At 46.3% G+C, this 23124-nt stretch overlaps 2 protein-coding genes across 2 annotated transcripts in view; both read left to right on the forward strand.

Moving 5' to 3' along the window:
- The window catches only part of LOC143956160 (uncharacterized), a 482654-nt gene that overhangs the window by 306561 nt on the left and 152969 nt on the right, over positions 1-23124 (forward strand). The gene's annotated exons all lie outside the window — the stretch shown is intronic.
- LOC143956282 (uncharacterized) lies at positions 1243-14156 on the forward strand. The gene is made up of 2 exons (XM_077466488.1): positions 1243-1383; positions 7056-14156. The coding sequence occupies exon 2, from the start codon at positions 7123-7125 to the stop codon at positions 8764-8766; it is 1644 nt and encodes a 547-aa protein (XP_077322614.1). The 5' UTR covers positions 1243-1383; positions 7056-7122; the 3' UTR covers positions 8767-14156.

A 23124-nucleotide genomic window follows, 5' to 3' on the forward strand; every position in this document is an offset into this window, starting at 1 on the left:
TTATTATTGTTATTATTTTGACTCTTTTTGTTGTGCTATTAATATTAATATTATAAATATTATTGTTGTTTTTGTTAATATTGTTATTTGTATACATTTTTTAATGTTATTAATTTATTATAGTTTTTTTGTTGTTGTATTTATAATAATACTATTGTTATATTTTTTTAAATTATTGTTATTATTCTATTTATGAAGTATTATTACTATTATTGTTATTTTTATTGTTATTTATTTTTAATTTTGCTATTATTATTTTTAAGATTTTTTTTTCATTATGACTATTGTTATGTTTTTATTACTATTAATGTTGTTATTGTTTTTATTTATTTATTTTATTTATTATTATTATTATTGTTATGTTATTTTTATTATTAATAATATTATTGTTGCTTTGTTATAATTATTTTTATTATTTTTCTTGTTTTTTTTATTATTATTGTTATTATTTTGACTCTACTTTTATTATTGTTGTTATTATTATTTGAATCGTTATTATTGTTGTTTTTGTTGTTGTTCTGCTATTAATATTACTATTATAAATACGATTGTTGTTTTTGTTAATATTGTTTAATATTATTATCATTTGTATACTTTTTTATTGTTATTATTGTTATTATTTTGTTATTATAGTTGTTTTTTGTGTAATAATAATAATACCATTGTTATTAATTTTTTAAAGTATTGTTATTCCATTTATGAAGTATTATTCCTATTATTATTTTTATTATTATTGTTATTTTTTTTTAAATGTTGCTATTATTATTTTTAAGATTTTTTTTTTTCACTATGACTATTGTTATGTTTTCATTACTATTAATGTTGTCATTGTTTTTATTTTTTGTATTTATTGTTGTTATTATCATTGTTGTTTTGTTATTTTTATTATTAATAATAATATTGTTGCTTTTTTTTGTTATTTTTATGATTTTTTTTTATTATTATTGTTATTATTTTGACTGATTAATGCTGTTATTGTTTTTATTTTATTTATTGTCATTATTATTGTTGTTGATGTTTTTGCTTTATGTGACTTGCTACTGGTGAAACATTCTAGCCTATAAAATGAATGGGCTGTTTTTGCTTTATGTGACTTGCTATTGGTGAAGCTTTCTAGCCTATAAAATGAATGGGCTCTGCTATCCAGCATTGCGCTGCCCACAGTTCCCACACAGAGTCAACAGACCTCTGCCCAAAGTCAACATGGCCGAAACTCGCCGTACGTCCGGTGACGTCCCCTCCATTGTCTCGTACGAGCCGCCGCTCGGAGCGCGCATGCGCGCAGGCAGCCGAGCCATTACGCGCTGGGGTCAGTGTGTGTGAGCGGAAGCGGGAAACCGCGAGAGTGGCGGCACCGAGTGGGCACCGGGTGGACACGGTCAGGTGTGTTTTATTTGGTTGGCGAGGGTCGCGGAGGGGCCTCGGGTGGGTTCCCTGAGGTCACAGAAGCGGCCGCCGTGCCCGGCGGGTCGTCCCGCGTATTGGAATGAGGCAGCTGCCGGTTGGAGCTTTGGCCAGCAGGTGGCGCTGTCTGCTGTGCCTCCATAGGCTTCTATTGTCCTCCGAATGTGGCTGCAGTGCTGGCTTTGAGCAGCAGGTGGCGGTGTGTCCATCTCCGCCATGTGATAGACCTGAGTGCCCCAGACTTCCATTGTACATTGAATTGTGGTCTTCCCATTTCCTCTGGGTGGGTCCAGCCTCTCCCCTCCCCCCTCCTCCTCCTGCCCCTCCTTCTCCTATGTACTAAAGAAATAATAATAAATAAAAAGCATTGGGGCTTTCATGCCATCCTCTACTCCCCACATGGATTTCTTCCTGCATGCTAGTGGGCGGGGGGCCTGAGACCTGGATGGAGAGTATCGCCTTCATTCTGCAAGCCTTTTTGCATGGGAACTTTGACAGCTACTAAGGATGGGGCCTCCAATTCCCTTCTGTCATGTTTCCAGAGCGCTCTATGCCTCCAGTGTCACCCGCATAGCCTGGGAGGCTTTAAAAATGGGGGGGAGGGGGGGGGCGGCACACACCGAAATTTATTTTTTGGTGATGACCTGCGGCAAAATCGTGCCGGTGGTTGTAAATGCAGTTGAGTCTGTCGATCACACCAGGAAAGCTGACAGCCAATCGTAGGTGGGGGAGGAGCCCCCCGTCCCGCATGTATACAAGGGGCGTGTATGTCTGCAGCATGGGAAATGAGTCCACCTCCTGTGATTGGCTGTTGGGTTTGACAGTGCCTATCTACCTCTTAGACATCCTACTTTCCTTAGAGGCACACAGGGCCCCCCCGTCCTTTCCTCAGAGGCACACAGGGGCCCCCCCGTCCTTTCCTCAGAGGCACACAGGGGCCCCCCCCGTCCTTTCCTCAGAGGCACACAGGGGCCCCCCCGTCCTTTCCTTAGAGGCACACAGGGGCCCCCCCGTCCTTTCCGTAGAGGCACACAGGGCCCCCCCGTCCTTTCCTCAGAGGCACACAGGGGCCCCCCCGTCCTTTCCTTAGAGCCACACAGGGGCCCCCTGTCCTTTCCTTAGAGGCACACAGGGCCCCCCCGTCCTTTCTGTAGAGGCACACAGGGCCCCCCCGTCCTTTCCTTAGAGCCACACAGGGGCCCCCCGTCCTTTCCTCAGAGGCACACAGGGGCCCCCCGTCCTTTCCTCAGAGGCACACAGGGGCCCCCCATGCTTTCCTTAGAGGCACACAGAGCCCCCGTCCTTTGACTAGAGCCACACAGTCCTTTCCTTTTTAGCATTAGTCAGTTGTGTCTTTATGCGTCATTGTGCGTTCTCTTTGAATGTGTTTCCAGTGGGTGTTTTAAAATGAGGATTTGGAGTGGACTACGTTAACAGCCAATGACCAAGGATGCTTGATAATTGTCACCAACGCAACCGGCCAGTAGAGCTGCACGATTAATTGTTAAAAAATCGCGATCTCTATTCAATCCTCCTCCCCCCCAAGATCCTAATCCAGCATTTCCGCGATTCATGTAAACCGTGCAGAGCAGATCCCGACTGACAGCTGTCAAAAAAAACAAAAAAAAACAGCCGGCAATGTTTATCAACAACATTACTCAGCCCTGAAAGAGAGAGAAAAAGAAACATTGGGGGTTATTTACGAAAGGCAAATCCACTTTGCACTACAAGTGCAATTGAAAGTGCAGTCGCTGTAGATCTGAGGGGGGCATGGAAAGAAAAATGTGGAAAATTGAAAAACAGCATTTTAGCTTTTACAGGATTGGATGATAAAATCAGCAGAGCTTCCTCTCGTTTCAGAGCTTCCCCTCAGATCGACAGCGAGTGCACTTATAGTGCAGAGTTGATTTGCCTTTATTAAATAAACCCCATTGCATCCTTCTGTTCTTTTAGGCTGGGTTCACACCTAATACCGATGTGGCTCCCAGCAGGGGTCCTGTGCATCCTGGTTCACCGTTTCAGGTCCGATTTCAGCCCAAATTTTTGTCTGAATTCGGACCTGAAATTGACCAAAAGACGCACAGGAGTCCTGTGCAAATTTGCATCGGAGCCGCAGTTGAGATGTGTGAGCTCCGTAGAGAGCCGGTCAAAATCGCCTGCTATTGCCCCGCATCCAATTCACAATCATGTGAACCCAGCCTTAGAGATCAAAGGGATGAACTTCAGTCTGTAAATGAGGTCAGTTTAACCACTTAAAACGGTTGTATACCCCGCTTGGTGATTTTTACCTACAGGTAAGTCTATAATAAGGCTTACCTGTTGGTAAATAGAATATCTCCTAACCCTGCACAGTCTAGGGCAGTGATGGAGAACCTTGGCCCCCCCCAGATGTTTTGGAACTTAATTTCCCATGATTCTCATGTTCTCTGCAGTGTAGTTGAGCATCATGGGAAATGTAGTTCCAAAACATCTGGGGTGCCAAGGTTCGCCATCACTGGTTTAGGAGATATTGACCTTGCATGCAGTCGCTGACGTTAGCCGCGCATGCACTCTGCAGGTCCGGCGTATCCTGCCAGAACGGGGGGGCTCCCGCGTGCAGGCACGGGAGTGACGTCATCGTGGCTCCGGCCACTCAGCACCGGAGCCAGCTATAACAGCTTCAACTCTTCTGGGAAGGCCGTCCACAAGGTTTAGGAGTGTGTCTATGGGAATGTTTTGACCATTCTTCCAGAAGAACATTTGTGAGGTCGGGCAGTGATGTTGGATGAGAAGACCTGGCTCGCAGTCTCCGCTCTAATTCATCCCAAAGGCGTTCAGTTTGAGGTCAGGACTCGTGACGCAGTCATGTTGGAACAGGAAGGGGCCGTCCCCAAACTGTTCCCACAAAATTGGAAGCGTGAAATTATGCAAAATGTCTTGATATGCCGACACCTTAAAGGGATTGTAAAGTGAATTTTTTTTTTTTTTTTAAATAACAAACATGTTATACTTACCTCCACTGTGCAGCTCGTTTTGCACAGAGTGGCCCCAAACCTGCTCTTCTGGGGTCCTTTGGCGGCTGTCTCTGCTTCCTCCTGCAGGTGCTTCTCATGTTCATGTGAGCTCCCTCACATGGTGAGAAGCATCTGCGGGCGCGCTTCCGTGATACAGCCGGCGGCTATAGCCGCTCGCTGTATCACACGGCCCGTCCCCCTGGCGCTCCGCGTCAGTGGATGTGATTGACAGCAGCGCGAGCCAATGGCTGCACTGCTTTCCATCCATCCACTCCAGCCAATCAGCGGCCAGGCTGAACGGTGGAAAGGGCGTCGGGGGACGAGCGCGGGACTTTCGAGGGGTCAGGTAAGTAAAACGGGGGGGGGGGGGGCTGGGGGCGCCGGGACTGTCAGATGTTTTTTCACCTTAATGCATAGAATGCATTAAGGTGAAAAAACATTTACCTTTACAACCCCTTTAAGACTTTCCTTCACTGGAACTAAGGGGCCGAACCCAACTCCTGAAAAACAACCCCCACACCATAATCCCCCCTCCACCAAATGATTTGGACCAGTGCACAAAGCAAGGTCCATAAAGACATGGATGAGCGAGTTTGGGGTGGAGGAGACTGTGAGCCAGGCCTTCTCGTCCAACATCAGTGTCTGACCTCACAAATGCTCTTCTGGAAGAATGGTCACACATTCCCATAGACACACTCCTAAACCTTGTGGACGGCCTTCCCAGAAGAGTTGAAGCTGTTATAGCTGCAAAGAGTGGGCCAACTCAATATTGAACCCTACAGACTAAGACTGGGATGCCATTAAAGTGGTTGTAAACCCTTACAGACCACTTTGACCTACAGGTAAGTCTAGATTAAGGTTTACCTGTAGGTCCAAGAAATATCTCCTAAACCTATACGGTTTAGGAGATATTTGCAAAAAGACAGGCACCGCTGTCTACGGTGCATGCGCACTGAGCATGCCGCTGCTAATGGCGTTAGTGGCGGCTCCCGTTGCGCGGGAGTGATGTCATCGCTGCTCCATCCACTCACAGCGCCGGAGCAGTGATACCTGGAAGAGGGGACAGCGGTGACATCGCTGGCTCCTGTGTCAGGTAAGTGACACATAATGGGCTAGTATGCGATGCATAGTAGTCCATTATGCTTTACCTTTGCAGGGAGACAAAGAGGAAGTAACACCCACCAGGTCTTGTCCCGCCTCCAAGCCAGTGGCAGGAGACGTAGCAGAATGAGGAGCTCAGCTTCCTGCTATCTTCTCCTATCAGCATGCTCCTTGTTAGCGCATGAGCACTATAACACAACTGACTGCCTTCTTGTGCTGATTCTCCCTCTCCCAGTCTCAGTTCTGCTGCACATTGATTACAGGTCAAACACATTACATATCCTGTTGATGCAAAGCTGCATTCATTTGTGTCTGTTATCTCTGTTGGGATTTGGTTTTAAGATGCTCTATATCATGAATATGGAAATAGTGGACCTCCAGCTGTCCCATGAGGCATAGCTACACTCTGACTGCCACAAGCATGATACCCAGAAGCATGATGTGACTTTTAGTTTTGCAACAGCTGGCGGTCCACTAATTGCATATCCCTGCACTATATTATCAAAAGTATTGGGACGCCTGCCTTTACACGCACATGAACTTTAATGGCATCCCAATCTTAGTCTGTAGGGTTCAATATTGAGTTGGCCCACCCTTTGCAGCTATAACAGCTTCAACTCTTCTGGGAAGGCCGTCCACAAGGTTTAGGAGATGTGTCTATGGGAATGTTTGACCATTCTTCCAGAAGCACATATCTGAAGTCAGGCACTGATGTTGGATGAGAAGGCCTGGCTCACATTCTCCACTCTAATTCATCCCACAGGTGTTCTATCGGGTTGAGGTCAGGACTCATGACGCAGTCATATTGTTACAGGAAGGGGACATTCCCAAACTGTTCCCACAAAGTTGGGAGCATGAAATTGTCCAAAACCTCTTGGTATGCTGACGCCTGAAAAGTTCCCTTCACTGGAACTAGGGGGGGGTCAAGCCCAACCCCTGAAAAACAACCCCCCACACCATAATCCCCCCTCCACCAAATGATTTGGACCAGTGCACAAAGCAAGGGTCCATAAAGACATGGATGAGCGAGTTTGGGGTGGAGGAACTTGACTGGCCTGGCCTTAACCAAATAGAACACCTTTGGGATGAATTAGAGCAGAGACTGAGCCAGGCCTTCTTGTCCAACATCAGTGTCTGACCTTACAAATGCGCTTCTGGAAGAATGGTCAAACATTCCCATAGACACATCTCCTAAACCTTGTGGACGGCCTTCCCAGAAGAGTTGAAGCTGTTATAGCTGCAAAGGGCGGAGCCAACTCAATATTGAACCCTACGGACTAAGACTGGGATGCCATTAAAGATCATGTGCATGTAAAGGCAGGCGTCCCAATACTTTTGGTAATATAGGGTATATAGAGCCTCCTCAGTGTGTCTTGGGGAATTTACTATTTCTCTCGGTGTTGGCCATGGTGCCCCCATTAGATTTTTTATGAAGTCCCTCCTTGCAATGCTTGGCTCTTACTGGGACTGTTGAGGAACTTCCCTGAGACACATTGATAGGCCCGTGCGGAGTATACATGATTACTGAAGATCACATTTGTCTTATCTGATTGGCAGGTCGTCCTTTTTTATCGTCTATCAACGGGACCCTTCTTCTTGAATGACATTGTGACCAGTCTCCGGCATGAGTCAAGAAGGCACTCTTTCAGCATCCCTCGACAACAGCAGACAGAACGGCGAGCATGCCCAGACTCACCCAGCCTACCGTGCGATCGTTGGCCTACGGGAAGAGACGGTTATTATTCAGCCTCGATCACCAGTGAGCACCGCCCTCGAGGAAGAGACTGTTACTGACCAGCCCCCCTCCCCTGAAATCGCCACCCTAGAGGAGCAGACTGTCATCATCCATCCTGAATCCCCCGAAAGCAGTGACTCGGAGGAAGAGACTCTCATTGTTAACCCAGATTCCCCCGACAGCGCTGATCCCGTTGAAGCTGAGGGAGATGATCACCCGGAATCACCCGCCAGCACTGGCCCGGATAAAGAGAACGTTGATGTGAACTCAAAATCTCCCACCGGCAGCGCTCCAAACGAAGCGGCGGGTGATGCTGACGATCACTTGGAATCGCCCGCGAGCGCCGTCCTCGAAGAGGGGACCGTTATCATAAATCCAGAATCCCCTCCCAGCTCTGGCCCCGAGGAAGAGACCTCTGAAGTTAGCTCCAAACCCCAGGACCTCCCCATCAACCTCTCCGTAAGAGCGAGCAGAAGCCGTACCAATGCTGAGAACGGCGGGAAGTCGGCCAGCGAAGCCACGTTGCATGTCTGCTCCGAATGCAAAAAATGCTTCACCTCCCGCGCCGGGCTCCTCATTCACCGGAAGATCCACAAGGAGAAGTTCCTGATGATCTGCTCGGAGTGTGGCAAGTGCTTCCGCGGCAAGGCCAAGTTTATTGAGCACCAGCAACTTCACTCGGGCGAGAAAGCCTTCAAGTGCTCCGACTGCAGCAAGTCGTTCACCAAGAAGTCGTACTTGGTTGCCCACCAACGGACGCACTCCAATGAAAAGACCTACGCCTGCCCCCAATGCGGAAAGACCTTTGGCAGCGCCACCTCCCTCAGCCACCACAAGCGGAGCCACAAAGAACAGTTTCTCTGCAGCGACTGCGGGAAACGGTTCCCAAGTAGCCAGCGGCTTCTTGCTCACCAGAAGACCCACCTGGGAGTAAAGCCGTTTGGGTGCCAGGAGTGTGGAAAGCGATTTAGCAGCAAGCAGTACCTCTACATCCACCAGCGGATGCATGCGGTGGAGACTCCGTTTTGCTGTTCGGAGTGTGGCGTCAGCTTCCCCACGGGAGAGACCTTGGCAGCGCATCAGAAGGAGCACAGCGAGGAGAAGCAGTATTTTTGCGACGAGTGCGGAAAGGGCTTCACCACCAAACAGTACTACATTGTCCACCAAAGGAACCACACCGGCGAGAAGCCTTTCTCCTGCACCGAGTGCGGCAAATGCTTCATTAGCAACAAGAACCTCAAATCGCACAAGCGAGTCCACACGGGTGAGAAGCCCTACTCCTGCTCAGACTGCGGCAAAAGCTTTAGCAGCTACCGGAACCTCACCAAACACCAGCGGATCCACACTGGGGAGAAGCCATATTCCTGCCCGCAGTGCGGCAAGTGCTTCATTAGTAACCACAACCGCGTCCGACACCAGAAAATTCACACGGGCGAAAAGCCCTTCCTGTGTGCGGTGTGCGGGAAGTGTTTCAACCAGAGGTCCAACCTGATTACGCATCAGAAGGTCCACGCGAAGGAGCAGCTGTATTGACTTGACACTGGGGCTATGAGATTTCTTACACAGGTTCAGTCAAACCCCAGGGAACAATGACCCAAAGACAAAAAAAATGGCAGCTGTCATCCAAGTGTGTGTGATTTTGTTTTAACCGATTGTTGGTGGGGGCTTGTGGCTACCTGGATCCTTAAAGCTCTTGTTAGAGCTTAGATCGGACTCATACATTTTCTGTCAGCTCATCCTTTTCTTTTGATGGGTAACTTATTGTATAATTTAAAGGGGATTTCTGAGAAAACAACCCTCTGCTAAACTATCCGACCCCTTGTTTTCATGCAGTTAATTTTCTAAGTCCCGCTAAAGTTTGCCCCACCAAGAAAACGCAATATTTTATTTATGCCCATCCAGCAGCACAGTCTTCGGTCCTTGACTTGGCAACCTACTGTGCCTTTGAAGAGTAATATCTTTCATGATCATAACACAACACTTGGGAAAGTCACCCCCCCCCCCCCCCTTAAAAGTTCTCCCATTTATCAGACCTCAAAAAAAGGTCATCCTGAGCTTTGAGTGGTAGTTAAATGGCTGGATAGAGTAATAAGACGGTGCTCCAGATTAAAGTACAGCGGGAGGTCTAATTTTAGGACTTTTTTTCTTTTTCCAGTGGATGCACGGGTTCCTTGTTTCCCTTTTAAGCTGTCCACCCTTCACCTTGAAGTTACTACCCTCTGGCATAGTCCAAATTATTCATCAGAGGGTTTTTGGTTGAGGAAATCCCCTTTTAAATACTTCATAGGCTGCTTTATGCTGTTGAAGAGGCTCATCTCGAAGCATGACATTTAATGTACAGTTAACACCCCTTTGTCCATTCACCCCTATACTTTTCCCAGCTGTATCCTGTTTTCCCAGAATTCTCTTGTAGGATATTCTTGGTCCTGATGTCAGAGGAGACCTCAAGTAATCTTCAGACGAGGCTTTTGTCACGTGATTGACTGCCACGGCATGCGGCTGTGTGGGGTTAGCTCTGCGTGTCATTGAATATGTTGTAGAACCCAATGGATCAGTCCGCATAAGGTTGATGGTTCAGTTAGTAGTGGGTAGGTTCTGGCATTTCTGATGCAGTTATGGGTAGATGACCTTGAGCTGAACCGGTCACCACTTGGTTCTTGTTCTTGGCTGTGCCCACTGCTGATTATACTAACTGCTTCTGCAGTGCTGAGAGTTCTGAACAAACAATAAGAGGAGAGGACACAAACAACTATTGCATTACTTTCAATAATTTATTAAGATAAAATGTTCTCACAAACCCATTGTGAATGGCAGCGTATTATAAATACCAATGAACCAAATGCAAGCCCATCAGTAGAACTCCTTAGGTCCAAGTAGATGATGACACCAGCGGCCGTGTTTCACGGGGCACACCCCCTTCATAGCAGGACTCAATTTATCTCATAACTGTGCAAACAATAAGAACAGGGGGCTTAAACACCTATTGTATTACTTGCAGCAATTTATTGAGTTCTGCTCTGAAGAAAGGGGCCGTGCCCCCTGAAACACATCAGCTGATGTTTTATCTTATCAATTAATGCTATATAACATCAGTAGTATATTCACAAACCTATTGTGAATGACAGCATAGTAGAAATACCCAGGAACCAAAAGCAAGCTTATCGGTAGAACTCCTCAGGTTCGAGTGGATGATGACACCAGCTGACGTGTTTCAGGAGGCACACCCCCTTCTTCAGAGCAGAACTCAGTTTACCTCTCAATAAACTGCTGGAGGTAATGCAAAAGGTATTTACGCCCTCTGTTCTTATTGTTTGTACAATTACGAATTCTGCTCTGAAGAAGGGCGTGTGCCCCCTGAAATATGTCAGCTGGCGTAATCATCCACTTCAACCTTGAGGAGTTATACTGATGGACTGCTTTTGGTTCTCGGTAATTTATACTACGCTGTCATTCACAATGGGTTTGTGAGTATATTGTTTAACTTTAATCTCATCAATGAATGATATTTATGAATGATATGACATCAGCTGATGTTTCAGGGGGCACGCCTACCCCAACCCCCCCCCCCCCAGAGCAGAACTAAATTTATCTTTCAATAAATTGCTGGAGGTAATGCAATAGATGTTTGCGCCCTCTGTTCTTATTGTTTGTACACTTATGAGATTCCCCGATCTTTAGAGGGCTGCAACGCCTAGAACATCCAGTCTGGGTTGCACAGTGCCATGGTCAACCTCTCTGAGAGTTCTTATTGCTACTGTGTCAAGTTTCCATTTTCTTTAAGCTGAGAGTTCTGATCCTGTGTTCCCAGCTCTGACTACCTACCTGCCTTTGGCTCAGTATCTATTTCACTCTGGAAAAGTGTGAGAAGGAGTGTGATGGCATCACGTACGTTGGCCCTTCCCGCTACATGTTTCGTCACATATGACGTCTTGCAGGGAGTGTCCATTAATCCCTGGGCTCCCGAAACCATTGGTGCTCCAGAAACATTGGTTTTTGGTGGAACAAACCTTTTTAAACTTTATTAATGATTGATTAATAAATTATGAATAAGTAAATTATGAATAAAATGGTGGTCACTCTACAGCAATCAGAACCAAGCTTCTCCTTTCCTTCTTTTTTTTTTTTGGCAAGGTGGCCCAAAGCTCTCCCGTGAAAAGTACAACACTGCCTTCTTAAAACGAAATGTATACATATCACAGTACAGAAAAGTGTCTGTGCATGGGGGGGGGGGATGTTTCCTTTAAAGATGGTTGTCGGAGCAGCATAAATGGTCAACTGTGCATCCAGATTTGCTGGCCTTAGAAGAGATAGAGTATAGAGGCTCATTGGCTCTCATTAGTGAGAGACCTGGACAACTGTGACTTCTTGGAGAAACCAGATAATGTGACCAATCCGGTAATGGATGGGGAGCCGTCACTTTCCTTTTTTCCTCGTGTTTTACATAATTACATTTTATGCTGTGGAATAAGCAAAGGGCAAAAAAAATTTAAAAAATGACAATGTTAAAATAAAATCTTTATTGCCTGTACAGGCAGTGAGAGATAGGACTTTTATACAACTGCTGTGCAGCCTGCAATATACAAGCCGCCATCTTGGGCTAGGTGGAGGCGGAAAACTGACAGCTGGCAACGTTCTGTGAAGTTATCTCCCCCCCCCCACCATATATCTAATCATCTCCTGAGACAAAGTGTTGATCCATGATTTTAATTTTTTTTCATGATACACATTTTGTTATGTTGATCTGCACACTCTCCCTCTTAGATATATGGTCTCTGTTTTAACTTGAAGGTTTCCACCAATCTCTGGCACAGGTCCTGATATTACCTGCTTTAGTCTATCATTTTATTAGCGTTTTGTTTTTTTAATGAAAACTGTGCGCACAGTCACTTTGTGGCAGCCGGAAGGGGCAGAGACTGAAAGGACGCATCACTTTCAGTGACTCCTTAACCACTTATAGACCACGCCAATTTTTTAAACTTGTTATTTACAAGTTAAAATAATTTTTTTTGCTAGACAATTACTTGGAACCTCCAAACATTTCTCATATATGTGTGTGTGTGTGTGTATATATATATATATATATATATATACACCGTTATATCAAATATTTTTTTCCAGACACCCTAGAAAAAATAAAGGGTCTGGAGGATATTTGTTATGAGGAAAGTTTATGAGCACTGAAGTTATTCTCTCTGGAGAAGAGACGCTTGAGAGGGGATATGATTTCAATATACAAATACCGTACTGGTGACCCCACAATAGGGATAAAACTTTTTCACAAAAGGGAGTTTAACAAGACTCGTGGCCACTCATTAAAATTAGAAGAAAAGAGGTTTAACCTTAAACTACGTAGAGGGCTCTTTACTTTAAGAGCGGCAAGGATGTGGAATTCCCTTCCACGGGCGGTGGTCTCAGTGGGGGGGCATTAATAGTTTCAAGAAACTATTAGATGAGCACCTGAACGATCGTAACATACAGGGATATACAATGTAATACTGACATATAATCACACACATAGGTTGGACTTAATGGTGGTCGTTGCAATACTTTGTCACACTGTATTTGCGCAGCGATCTTACAAACGCAATTTTTTTTGGGGGAAAAAAATTAAACGTTTTAATAAGAAAACAGTAAAGTTAGCCCAATTTCTTTTATATTGTGAAAGATAACGTTACGCCGAGTAAATTGATACCCAACATCTCCTGCTTCAAAATTGAGCCGGCTCTTGGAATGGCGACAAACTTTGACCCATAAAAATCCTTTGTAATGGAAAAAAAAGCATGACAGGACCTCTTGTGAGGTCCGGGGTCGGAAAGACCTCAGATCTCACATTTACACTTAAATGCAATAAAATAAAAGTCTACATTTTTTTTTTTATACATATATATATATATAAATAAAAAAAAATTCCTTTTAAGGTAGTGGGCGGACATGACGTTTGACGTTGTTTCCGTCTTCCAAAGTCATTGAGTTGAGTGGGGGCCATCATTCCCTTACTCGACACAGTGTCTCTGAGGGAAAGGATCGTATCGTCTCCACCGGCTCCGGTAAGCAGCGGAGATGACCGGAAAGTGGAAGGTAGGGGGTGGGCACCTTTCCCGCCACTGATAAAAGTGATCTTGTGTTGAGACTTTTCAGAAAATACCAGGGTTATGGCAGCTATCTGCTGCCATAACAATGGTATTCAACGTCAAAATAACGACAGCTGGTGGTCCAGAAGTGGTTAAGGGGAACTCAAGTGAGAGTCGGAAAGTAAAAGGGCACCTGAAGTCAAATATCTGTTGCCCTGTCAGTTCCTGACCTTGTACGGTCTTCAAGCTCCTGAGTGTGCATAACAGCAGACAACAGAGTCCTATATGAGCTAGAAAAGGTGAGACAGGGCTGCAACCTCCACTTTGATCCAAAGCTCCAGATACCGGGAGTGATTTCCGATAACCTCCAACAGTAAACATGCCATAGAAAAAGTCAGCATGAGATAGAAAACAAAAGTCTATAGACTTGCCTCCAGAGGCTGCTGTGAGCTGCACCATGCTTAATCTGTGGTTACCAGTTGGTTTGTGTGTTGGTCATCGGCCTCCGTTGCAAGATCACCCAGGGGCACTCGTAGGGTTTCTAACTTCAGTTTTGAAACCCTAGGAAGTTATGGATTTGCTACATCATTATTACATAATGGTCAGTACCACCTGGGACAGATGAAAGGGGAGTATTCAGAGAACACCCGCATGCATACACTTAAACCCAAGTTTTTTTTTTTTTTTTCTTCATATCATGGACCCAAGTTTTGATGTTCTAGATTGCTAGGACGGTACTGACTGATCAAGAAGTTATCTCTGTGAAATAAACAAATGCCAATGTGCTTGATTTGAAAAAAACTAGGAAAATGTTTTTGCTCAATTAAATTGTAAGAAAACTACTATTTGTGATCTCCTGTGTTTTGAGTTTTTCTTTCCGGTCATTTGGTTCATTCTTGACAGATTGTTTTTTTTTTTTGACCGTCCTACATTACAGGATCTAACGCCTGGTACACACAATCAGAAAACCGGATGAAAAATACCACTTTTGAAGCAATTGTACAATAACTTGATCGTTCGTACACAGCTTTTCGGGAGCTGATCACCACAGTTCACCCAAAAGTATCTAAGAGACAAACACAATTTTCTTTTCTCGTACGATACCGGATGGTATGATTTTCATTTATTCAGCACAGTATTCATCTGAAAAAAAAATTAGAAGACCACGAAAGAATACAATAGAACACATTACATCACTTCTGAAGTTGTATTCTGTCGTACGAGAATTTTGGTAAGGTTCGTTTCTTCATTTTCGATAGACCAGCATTCAAAAAAATAAAATGGATGATCATTGGTCCGATATTCTCATCGTGTATACGAGGCTTTAGTCTTGTACCATGCATGGGTTTGGTAGCTACCACCAGGTGCCTGGACACTGGCAAACAAAGCTGTAAGGAGAGCCCGAGCATAACCCCTACCACTCCCTGCAAGCCTCATTTTTTTTTTTTTTTGGTGGCCTCAGGTGGAAGGACAACTTATAACGAAACAAATCGCCTCATGCACATTAATGTGATATTGTGGTACCAGTTCCTCATGCAAATCTGCTTTTCAGCACGGGCCAGAGACACACCACTCCTTGCCGCCCTCAGGCCTGGGGAACCCCCAGTAACACACTACGAAAACACAAACAAAAGAGGGTGTACCAGCCTGATGCATTATCCCCATGCACCATTTATTGAAAAAAATCAGTTTGGAATCTGAGAGGTAAGTTGATCGCTTTCCTCCTGCTGCCCTTTGTAGGCTGGCCTTTGTAGACAGAACGCCTGCTTATCCCTACTTTCCCCTCACGCATCAACGCTATCTGCATTTAGGATACCTGGACAACCTTCTCAGAAAAAAAAACACAGACGGAAAGGGAGAAGCACTTCCGAGAATAGACGCCTGTCATAAAAAGCCTACCTGTTAGTCCTTGTACACATGGTCGGACATTGCGACGGAAAATGTCCGATCGGACCATGTTGTCAGATAATCCGACCATGTGTGGGCTTCATCAGACTGTTTCCGTCGGAAATATCCGACCGACAAAGTTTTAGAGCTGGGCTATAAAATTTTCCGACAACATGATCCGATCGGACAAAGTCCGATCGTTTGTAGAGAATTCCGATCGGACAAAGTGCCACGCATGCTCATATCAAATTCCTAGATCAAAGCTATTGGCTACTGGCCTGAACGTAGCCCCGTCGTAACAAAATACCGCCATCACGTTACGAACGATCGGATTTTCCGACCGTGTGTATGCAACACAAGTTTCGGACAAAATCCGACGGATTTTGTTGTCGGAATGTCCGACCGTGTGTACAAGGGCTTAGTGTTTTTTTTTTTAAACAAGGGTTTAGTTCCAGCTATTTCAAGGAAAAAAAAATCACACCTTAGTCTTAATGACCTTGAGTTAAAAGCTCAACTCCAGCCAAATTTTCTTTTTTCTTGTCCATTGAGGGGCTCAAGAAGTCTTAAATCTTTGGGTTATACAGTTGCCTGCAGGAGGATTTGACACTGGCAAACAAAATAAACCTGTAGGCCAGCTCAGGATCACCCTTCCTACTATAACCATGCCTTAGTTACAGTCCCTTGAAATTTTCCACATTTTGTCATGTTACAACCAAAAACGTAAATGTATTTTATGTGATAGACCAAAGGAAAGTGGCACATAATTAAGAAGTTGAAGGGAAATGGTAAATGGTTTTCAACAGTCAAGGAGTCAATACTTTGTAGAACCTTCTTTCACTGCAATTACAGCTTCAAATCTTTTGGGGGGATGTCTCTATCAGCTTTGCACATGTAGAGAGTGACATTTTTGCCCATTCTTTGCAAAATAGCTCAAGCTCTGTCAGACTGGATAGAGAGCTTCTGTGAACAGCAATTTTCAAGTCTTGCCACAGATTCTCAATTGGATTTAGGTCTGGACTGTGACTGGGCCATTTTAACACATGACTATGCTTGGATCTAAACCATACCATTGTAGATCTGGCTGTATGTTTAGGGTCGTTGTCCTGCTGGAAGATGAAGTTCTGCCCCGGTCTCAAGTCTTTTGCAGACTCTAATGCCGTGTACACACGACCGGACTTTTCGACGGACTTGGTCCGGCAGACAATCCGACGGACTTTGCAGCTGCGGACCGCCGGACTTTCAAACGAATGGACTTGGCCACACACGATCACTCCAAAGTCAGACGGATTTGAACGTGATGACGTAGAATAAGGAAGATCATAGCCAATAGCTGCCCTAGCGTCGGTTTTAGACCGTCGGACTAGCACACAGACGACCGGATTTTTCGACCGGACTCGAGTCCGTCGGAAAGATTTGAAGCAAGTTTTATTTCTAGGTCCGCCGGACTTTTGGCAAGGAAAAGTCCACTGCAGCCCACACATGATATGGCAATCGTATTGTGTTCTGGTGAAGAATAAACAGCGATGGTGGAACCTTCAGACAATTTTGCCATCTTGGATAAACCTAATAGAAAGATGGATTTGCAATTTAACCAAAACAAAGCACGAATCAGCTGCTTACAATACAATCAATTACTGTGAAATAAGTTTTCACTTACCAGGTGATGTGAGGGGTGGCCAGTTGTGTCCTTCTATACACTCCCACTCCTCCATGGAGAAATAGACAGTGACATCCTGACACCTTATAGTAGGGTCGGGGAACCTATGGCTCGCAAGCCAGATGTGGTTCTTTTGATGGCTACATCTGGCGATCCACGGATTGAGCCCATAGGAAAGGCCGCGGCCATCTTGGTACACCCGGCGGCGGCCTAGGTGAGCGGTGCACTGACGTCATCATCACCACCTGCCTCATCTGCTCCTGGATCTGCCTGCTGGTGGTAAGCAAGCAGAGTCAGACATAAGGAGAAGTGCATATTACAGTGGGGGAGATGACATAGATATTACAGGGGGGAGATGTGGATATTACAGTGGGGGAGATGTCGTGGATATTACAGTGGAAGGAGATGAGATGGATATTACAGTGGGGGAGACGTTGTGGATATTACAGTGGGGGGAGATGACATGGATATTACAGTGGGGGGAGATGTGGACATTACAGTGGGGGAGACGTTGTGGATATTACAGTGGGGGGAGATGTTGATATTACAGTGGGGGAGATGACGTGGATATTACAGTGGGGGGAGATGTGGACATTACAGTGGGGGAGATGACGTGGATATTACAGTGGGGGGAGATGTTGATATTACAGTGGAGGTAGATGTGGACATTACAGTGGGGGAGATGATGTGGATATTACAGTGGGGGAGATGACGTAGATATTACAGTGGGGGGAGATGTGGACATTACAGTGGGGGAGATGACGTAGATATTACAGTGGGGGGAGATGTGGACATTACAGTGGGGGAGACGTGGATATAACAGTGGGGGAGATGACGTGGATATTAAAGTGGGGGGAGATGTGGATATTACAGTGAGGGAGATGACGTGGATATTACAGTGGGGGGAGATGTGGACATTACAGTGGTGGGAGATGTGGATATTACAGTGGGGGAGATGTGGACATTACAGTGGGGGAGACGTGGATATAACAGTGGGGGAGACGTGGATATTACAGTGGGGGAGATGACGTGGATATTACAGTGGGGGGAGATGTGGATATTACAGTGGGGGAGATGACGTGGATATTACAGTGGGGGGAGATGTGGACATTACAGTGGTGGGAGATGTGGACATTACAGTGGTGGAGACGTGGATATAACAGTGGGGGAGATGACGTGGATATTACAGTGGGGGGAGATGTGGATATTACAGTGGGGGAGATGACGTGGATATTACAGTGGGGGGAGATGTGGACATTACAGTGGTGGGAGATGTGGATATTACAGTGGGGGAGATGTGGACATTACAGTGGGGGAGACGTGGATATAACAGTGGGGGAGACGTGGATATTACAGTGGGGGAGATGACGTGGATATTACAGTGGGGGGAGATGTGGACATTACAGTGGGGGAGACAACATGGATATTACAGTGGGGGAGATGATGTGGATATTACAGTGGGGGAAATGACGTGGATATTACAGTGGGGGAGGCGACATGGATATTACAGTGGGGGAGATGTGGATATTACAGTGGGGGGAGATGTGGACATTACAGTGGGGGAGATGACGTGGATATTACAGTGGGGGGAGATGTGGACATTACAGTGGGGGAGACGTGTATATAACAGTGGGGGAGATGACGTGGATATTAAAGTGGGGGGAGATGTGGATATTACAGTGAGGGAGATGACGTGGATATTACAGTGGGGGGAGATGTGGACATTACAGTGGTGGGAGATGTGGATATTACAGTGGGGGAGATGTGGACATTACAGTGGGGGAGACGTGGATATAACAGTGGGGGAGACGTGGATATTACAGTGGGGGAGATGACGTGGATATTACAGTGGGGGGAGATGTGGATATTACAGTGGGGGAGATGACGTGGATATTACAGTGGGGGGAGATGTGGACATTACAGTGGTGGGAGATGTGGATATTACAGTGGGGGAGATGTGGACATTACAGTGGTGGAGACGTGGATATAACAGTGGGGGAGATGACGTGGATATTACAGTGGGGGGAGATGATGTGGATATTACAGTGGGGGAGATGACGTGGATATTACAGTGGGGGGAGATGTGGACATTACAGTGGTGGGAGATGTGGACATTACAGTGGGGGAGACGTGGATATAACAGTGGGGGAGATGTGGATATTACAGTGGGGGAGATGACGTGGATATTACAGTGGGGGGAGATGTGGACATTACAGTGGGGGAGACAACATGGATATTACGGTGGGGGAGATGATGTGGATATTACAGTGGGGGAAATGACGTGGATATTACAGTGGGGGAGGCGACATGGATATTACAGTGGGGGAGACGTTGTGGATATTACAGTGGGGGGAGATGTGGACATTACAGTGGGGGAGATGACGTGGATATTACAGTGGGGGGAGATGTGGACATTACAGTGGGGGAGACGTGGATATAACAGTGGGGGAGATGACGTGGATATTAAAGTGGGGGGAGATGTGGATATTACAGTGAGGGAGATGACGTGGATATTACAGTGGGGGGAGATGTGGACATTACAGTGGTGGGAGATGTGGACATTACAGTGGGGGAGACGTGGATATAACAGTGGGGGAGACGTGGATATTACAGTGGGGGAGATGACGTGGATATTACAGTGGGGGGAGATGTGGATATTACAGTGGGGGAGATGACGTGGATATTACAGTGGGGGGAGATGTGGACATTACAGTGGTGGGAGATGTGGATATTACAGTGGGGGAGATGTGGATATAACAGTGGGGGAGATGACGTGGATATTACAGTGGGGGGAGATGTGGACATTACAGTGGTGGGAGATGTGGATATTACAGTGGTGGAGACGTGGATATAACAGTGGGGGAGATGACGTGGATATTACAGTGGGGGGAGATGTGGATATTACAGTGGGGGGAGATGTGGACATTACAGTGGTGGGAGATGTGGATATTACAGTGGGGGAGATGTGGACATTACAGTGGGGGAGACGTGGATATAACAGTGGGGGAGATGTGGATATTACAGTGAGGGAGATGACGTGGATATTACAGTGGGGGGAGATGTGGACATTACAGTGGTGGGAGATGTGGATATTACAGTGGGGGAGATGTGGACATTACAGTGGGGGAGACGTGGATATAACAGTGGGGGAGACGTGGATATTACAGTGGGGGAGATGACGTGGATATTACAGTGGGGGGAGATGTGGATATTACAGTGGGGGAGATGACGTGGATATTACAGTGGGGGGAGATGTGGACATTACAGTGGTGGGAGATGTGGACATTACAGTGGTGGAGACGTGGATATAACAGTGGGGGAGATGACGTGGATATTACAGTGGGGGGAGATGTGGATATTACAGTGGGGGAGATGACGTGGATATTACAGTGGGGGGAGATGTGGACATTACAGTGGTGGGAGATGTGGATATTACAGTGGGGGAGATGTGGACATTACAGTGGGGGAGACGTGGATATAACAGTGGGGGAGACGTGGATATTACAGTGGGGGAGATGACGTGGATATTACAGTGGGGGGAGATGTGGACATTACAGTGGGGGAGACAACATGGATATTACAGTGGGGGAGATGATGTGGATATTACAGTGGGGGAAATGACGTGGATATTACAGTGGGGGAGGCGACATGGATATTACAGTGGGGGAGATGTGGATATTACAGTGGGGGGAGATGTGGACATTACAGTGGGGGAGATGACGTGGATATTACAGTGGGGGGAGATGTGGACATTACAGTGGGGGAGACGTGTATATAACAGTGGGGGAGATGACGTGGATATTAAAGTGGGGGGAGATGTGGATATTACAGTGAGGGAGATGACGTGGATATTACAGTGGGGGGAGATGTGGACATTACAGTGGTGGGAGATGTGGATATTACAGTGGGGGAGATGTGGACATTACAGTGGGGGAGACGTGGATATAACAGTGGGGGAGACGTGGATATTACAGTGGGGGAGATGACGTGGATATTACAGTGGGGGGAGATGTGGATATTACAGTGGGGGAGATGACGTGGATATTACAGTGGGGGGAGATGTGGACATTACAGTGGTGGGAGATGTGGATATTACAGTGGGGGAGATGTGGACATTACAGTGGTGGAGACGTGGATATAACAGTGGGGGAGATGACGTGGATATTACAGTGGGGGGAGATGATGTGGATATTACAGTGGGGGAGATGACGTGGATATTACAGTGGGGGGAGATGTGGACATTACAGTGGTGGGAGATGTGGACATTACAGTGGGGGAGACGTGGATATAACAGTGGGGGAGATGTGGATATTACAGTGGGGGAGATGACGTGGATATTACAGTGGGGGGAGATGTGGACATTACAGTGGGGGAGACAACATGGATATTACGGTGGGGGAGATGATGTGGATATTACAGTGGGGGAAATGACGTGGATATTACAGTGGGGGAGGCGACATGGATATTACAGTGGGGGAGACGTTGTGGATATTACAGTGGGGGAGATGTGGATATTACAGTGGGGGGAGATGTGGACATTACAGTGGGGGAGATGACGTGGATATTACAGTGGGGGGAGATGTGGACATTACAGTGGGGGAGACGTGGATATAACAGTGGGGGAGATGACGTGGATATTAAAGTGGGGGGAGATGTGGATATTACAGTGAGGGAGATGACGTGGATATTACAGTGGGGGGAGATGTGGACATTACAGTGGTGGGAGATGTGGACATTACAGTGGGGGAGACGTGGATATAACAGTGGGGGAGACGTGGATATTACAGTGGGGGAGATGACGTGGATATTACAGTGGGGGGAGATGTGGATATTACAGTGGGGGAGATGACGTGGATATTACAGTGGGGGGAGATGTGGACATTACAGTGGTGGGAGATGTGGATATTACAGTGGGGGAGATGTGGATATAACAGTGGGGGAGATGACGTGGATATTACAGTGGGGGGAGATGTGGACATTACAGTGGTGGGAGATGTGGATATTACAGTGGTGGAGACGTGGATATAACAGTGGGGGAGATGACGTGGATATTACAGTGGGGGGAGATGTGGATATTACAGTGGGGGGAGATGTGGACATTACAGTGGTGGGAGATGTGGATATTACAGTGGGGGAGATGTGGACATTACAGTGGGGGAGACGTGGATATAACAGTGGGGGAGATGTGGATATTACAGTGGGGGAGATGACGTGGATATTACAGTGGGGGGAGATGTGGACATTACAGTGGGGGGAGATGTGGACATTACAGTGGGGGAGACAACATGGATATTACGGTGGGGGAGATGATGTGGATATTACAGTGGGGGAAATGACGTGGATATTACAGTGGGGGAGGCGACATGGATATTACAGTGGGGGAGACATTGTGGATATTACAGTGGGGGAGATGTGGATATTACAGTGGGGGGAGATGTGGACATTACAGTGGGGGAGATGACGTGGATATTACAGTGGGGGGGAGATGTGGATATTACAGTGGGGGAGATGACGTGGATATTACAGTGGGGGGAGATGTGGACATTACAGTGGGGGAGATGACGTGGATATTACAGTGGGGGAGATGACATGGATATTACAGTGGGGGAGATGACGTGGATATTACAGTGGGGGGAGATGTGGACATTACAGTGGGGGGAGATGTGGATATTACAGTGGGGGGGAGACGTGGATATTTGATCACCCCTGCGGTTTTTATTTTTTGCGATACAAACAAAAATAGAGCGACAATTTTGAAAAAAACTCATTATTTTTAACTTTTTGTTATAATAAATATCCCCCAAAAATATATAAAAAAACATTGGGGGGCTGGGCTTTCTTTTAGTGAACACTGATCTCTGCTCCAATCACATGGAGCAGAGATCAGCGTCACTTGTTGCTAGGCAGAACGGGAAGATGCTGTTTACAACGGCATCTCCCAGTTCAGCCGCCCCGTGAGATGATCGCGGGTATGCCCGCGACAATTGAGTCCACGGGACCCGCGACCGGACTCAAGGGGGTCCCGACCAGCACGATGGCAGGGCGGCAAATTTAAAGGGACGTACAGGTATGCCCATTTGCCTGCCCGTGCCATTCTGCCAACGTACATCAGCGTGCGCCAGTCGGGAAGTGGTTAAACCAGTTCAACTACGTAACGTCATTATTCTCTTGTTCATAAAAGGGAAAACCATGCATTTTAAAGCACATTTGAAGAGCGTATTATACTTATACCTCATCAGTGCCTATCAATGCAGCCTCACCAGTGGCCATCAATGT

Source organism: Lithobates pipiens, unplaced genomic scaffold (assembly GCF_037356315.1).
Source record: "Lithobates pipiens isolate NorthernLeopardFrog02 unplaced genomic scaffold, aLitPip1_a1.2 Scaffold_35, whole genome shotgun sequence".
NCBI lineage: Eukaryota > Metazoa > Chordata > Amphibia > Anura > Ranidae > Lithobates > Lithobates pipiens.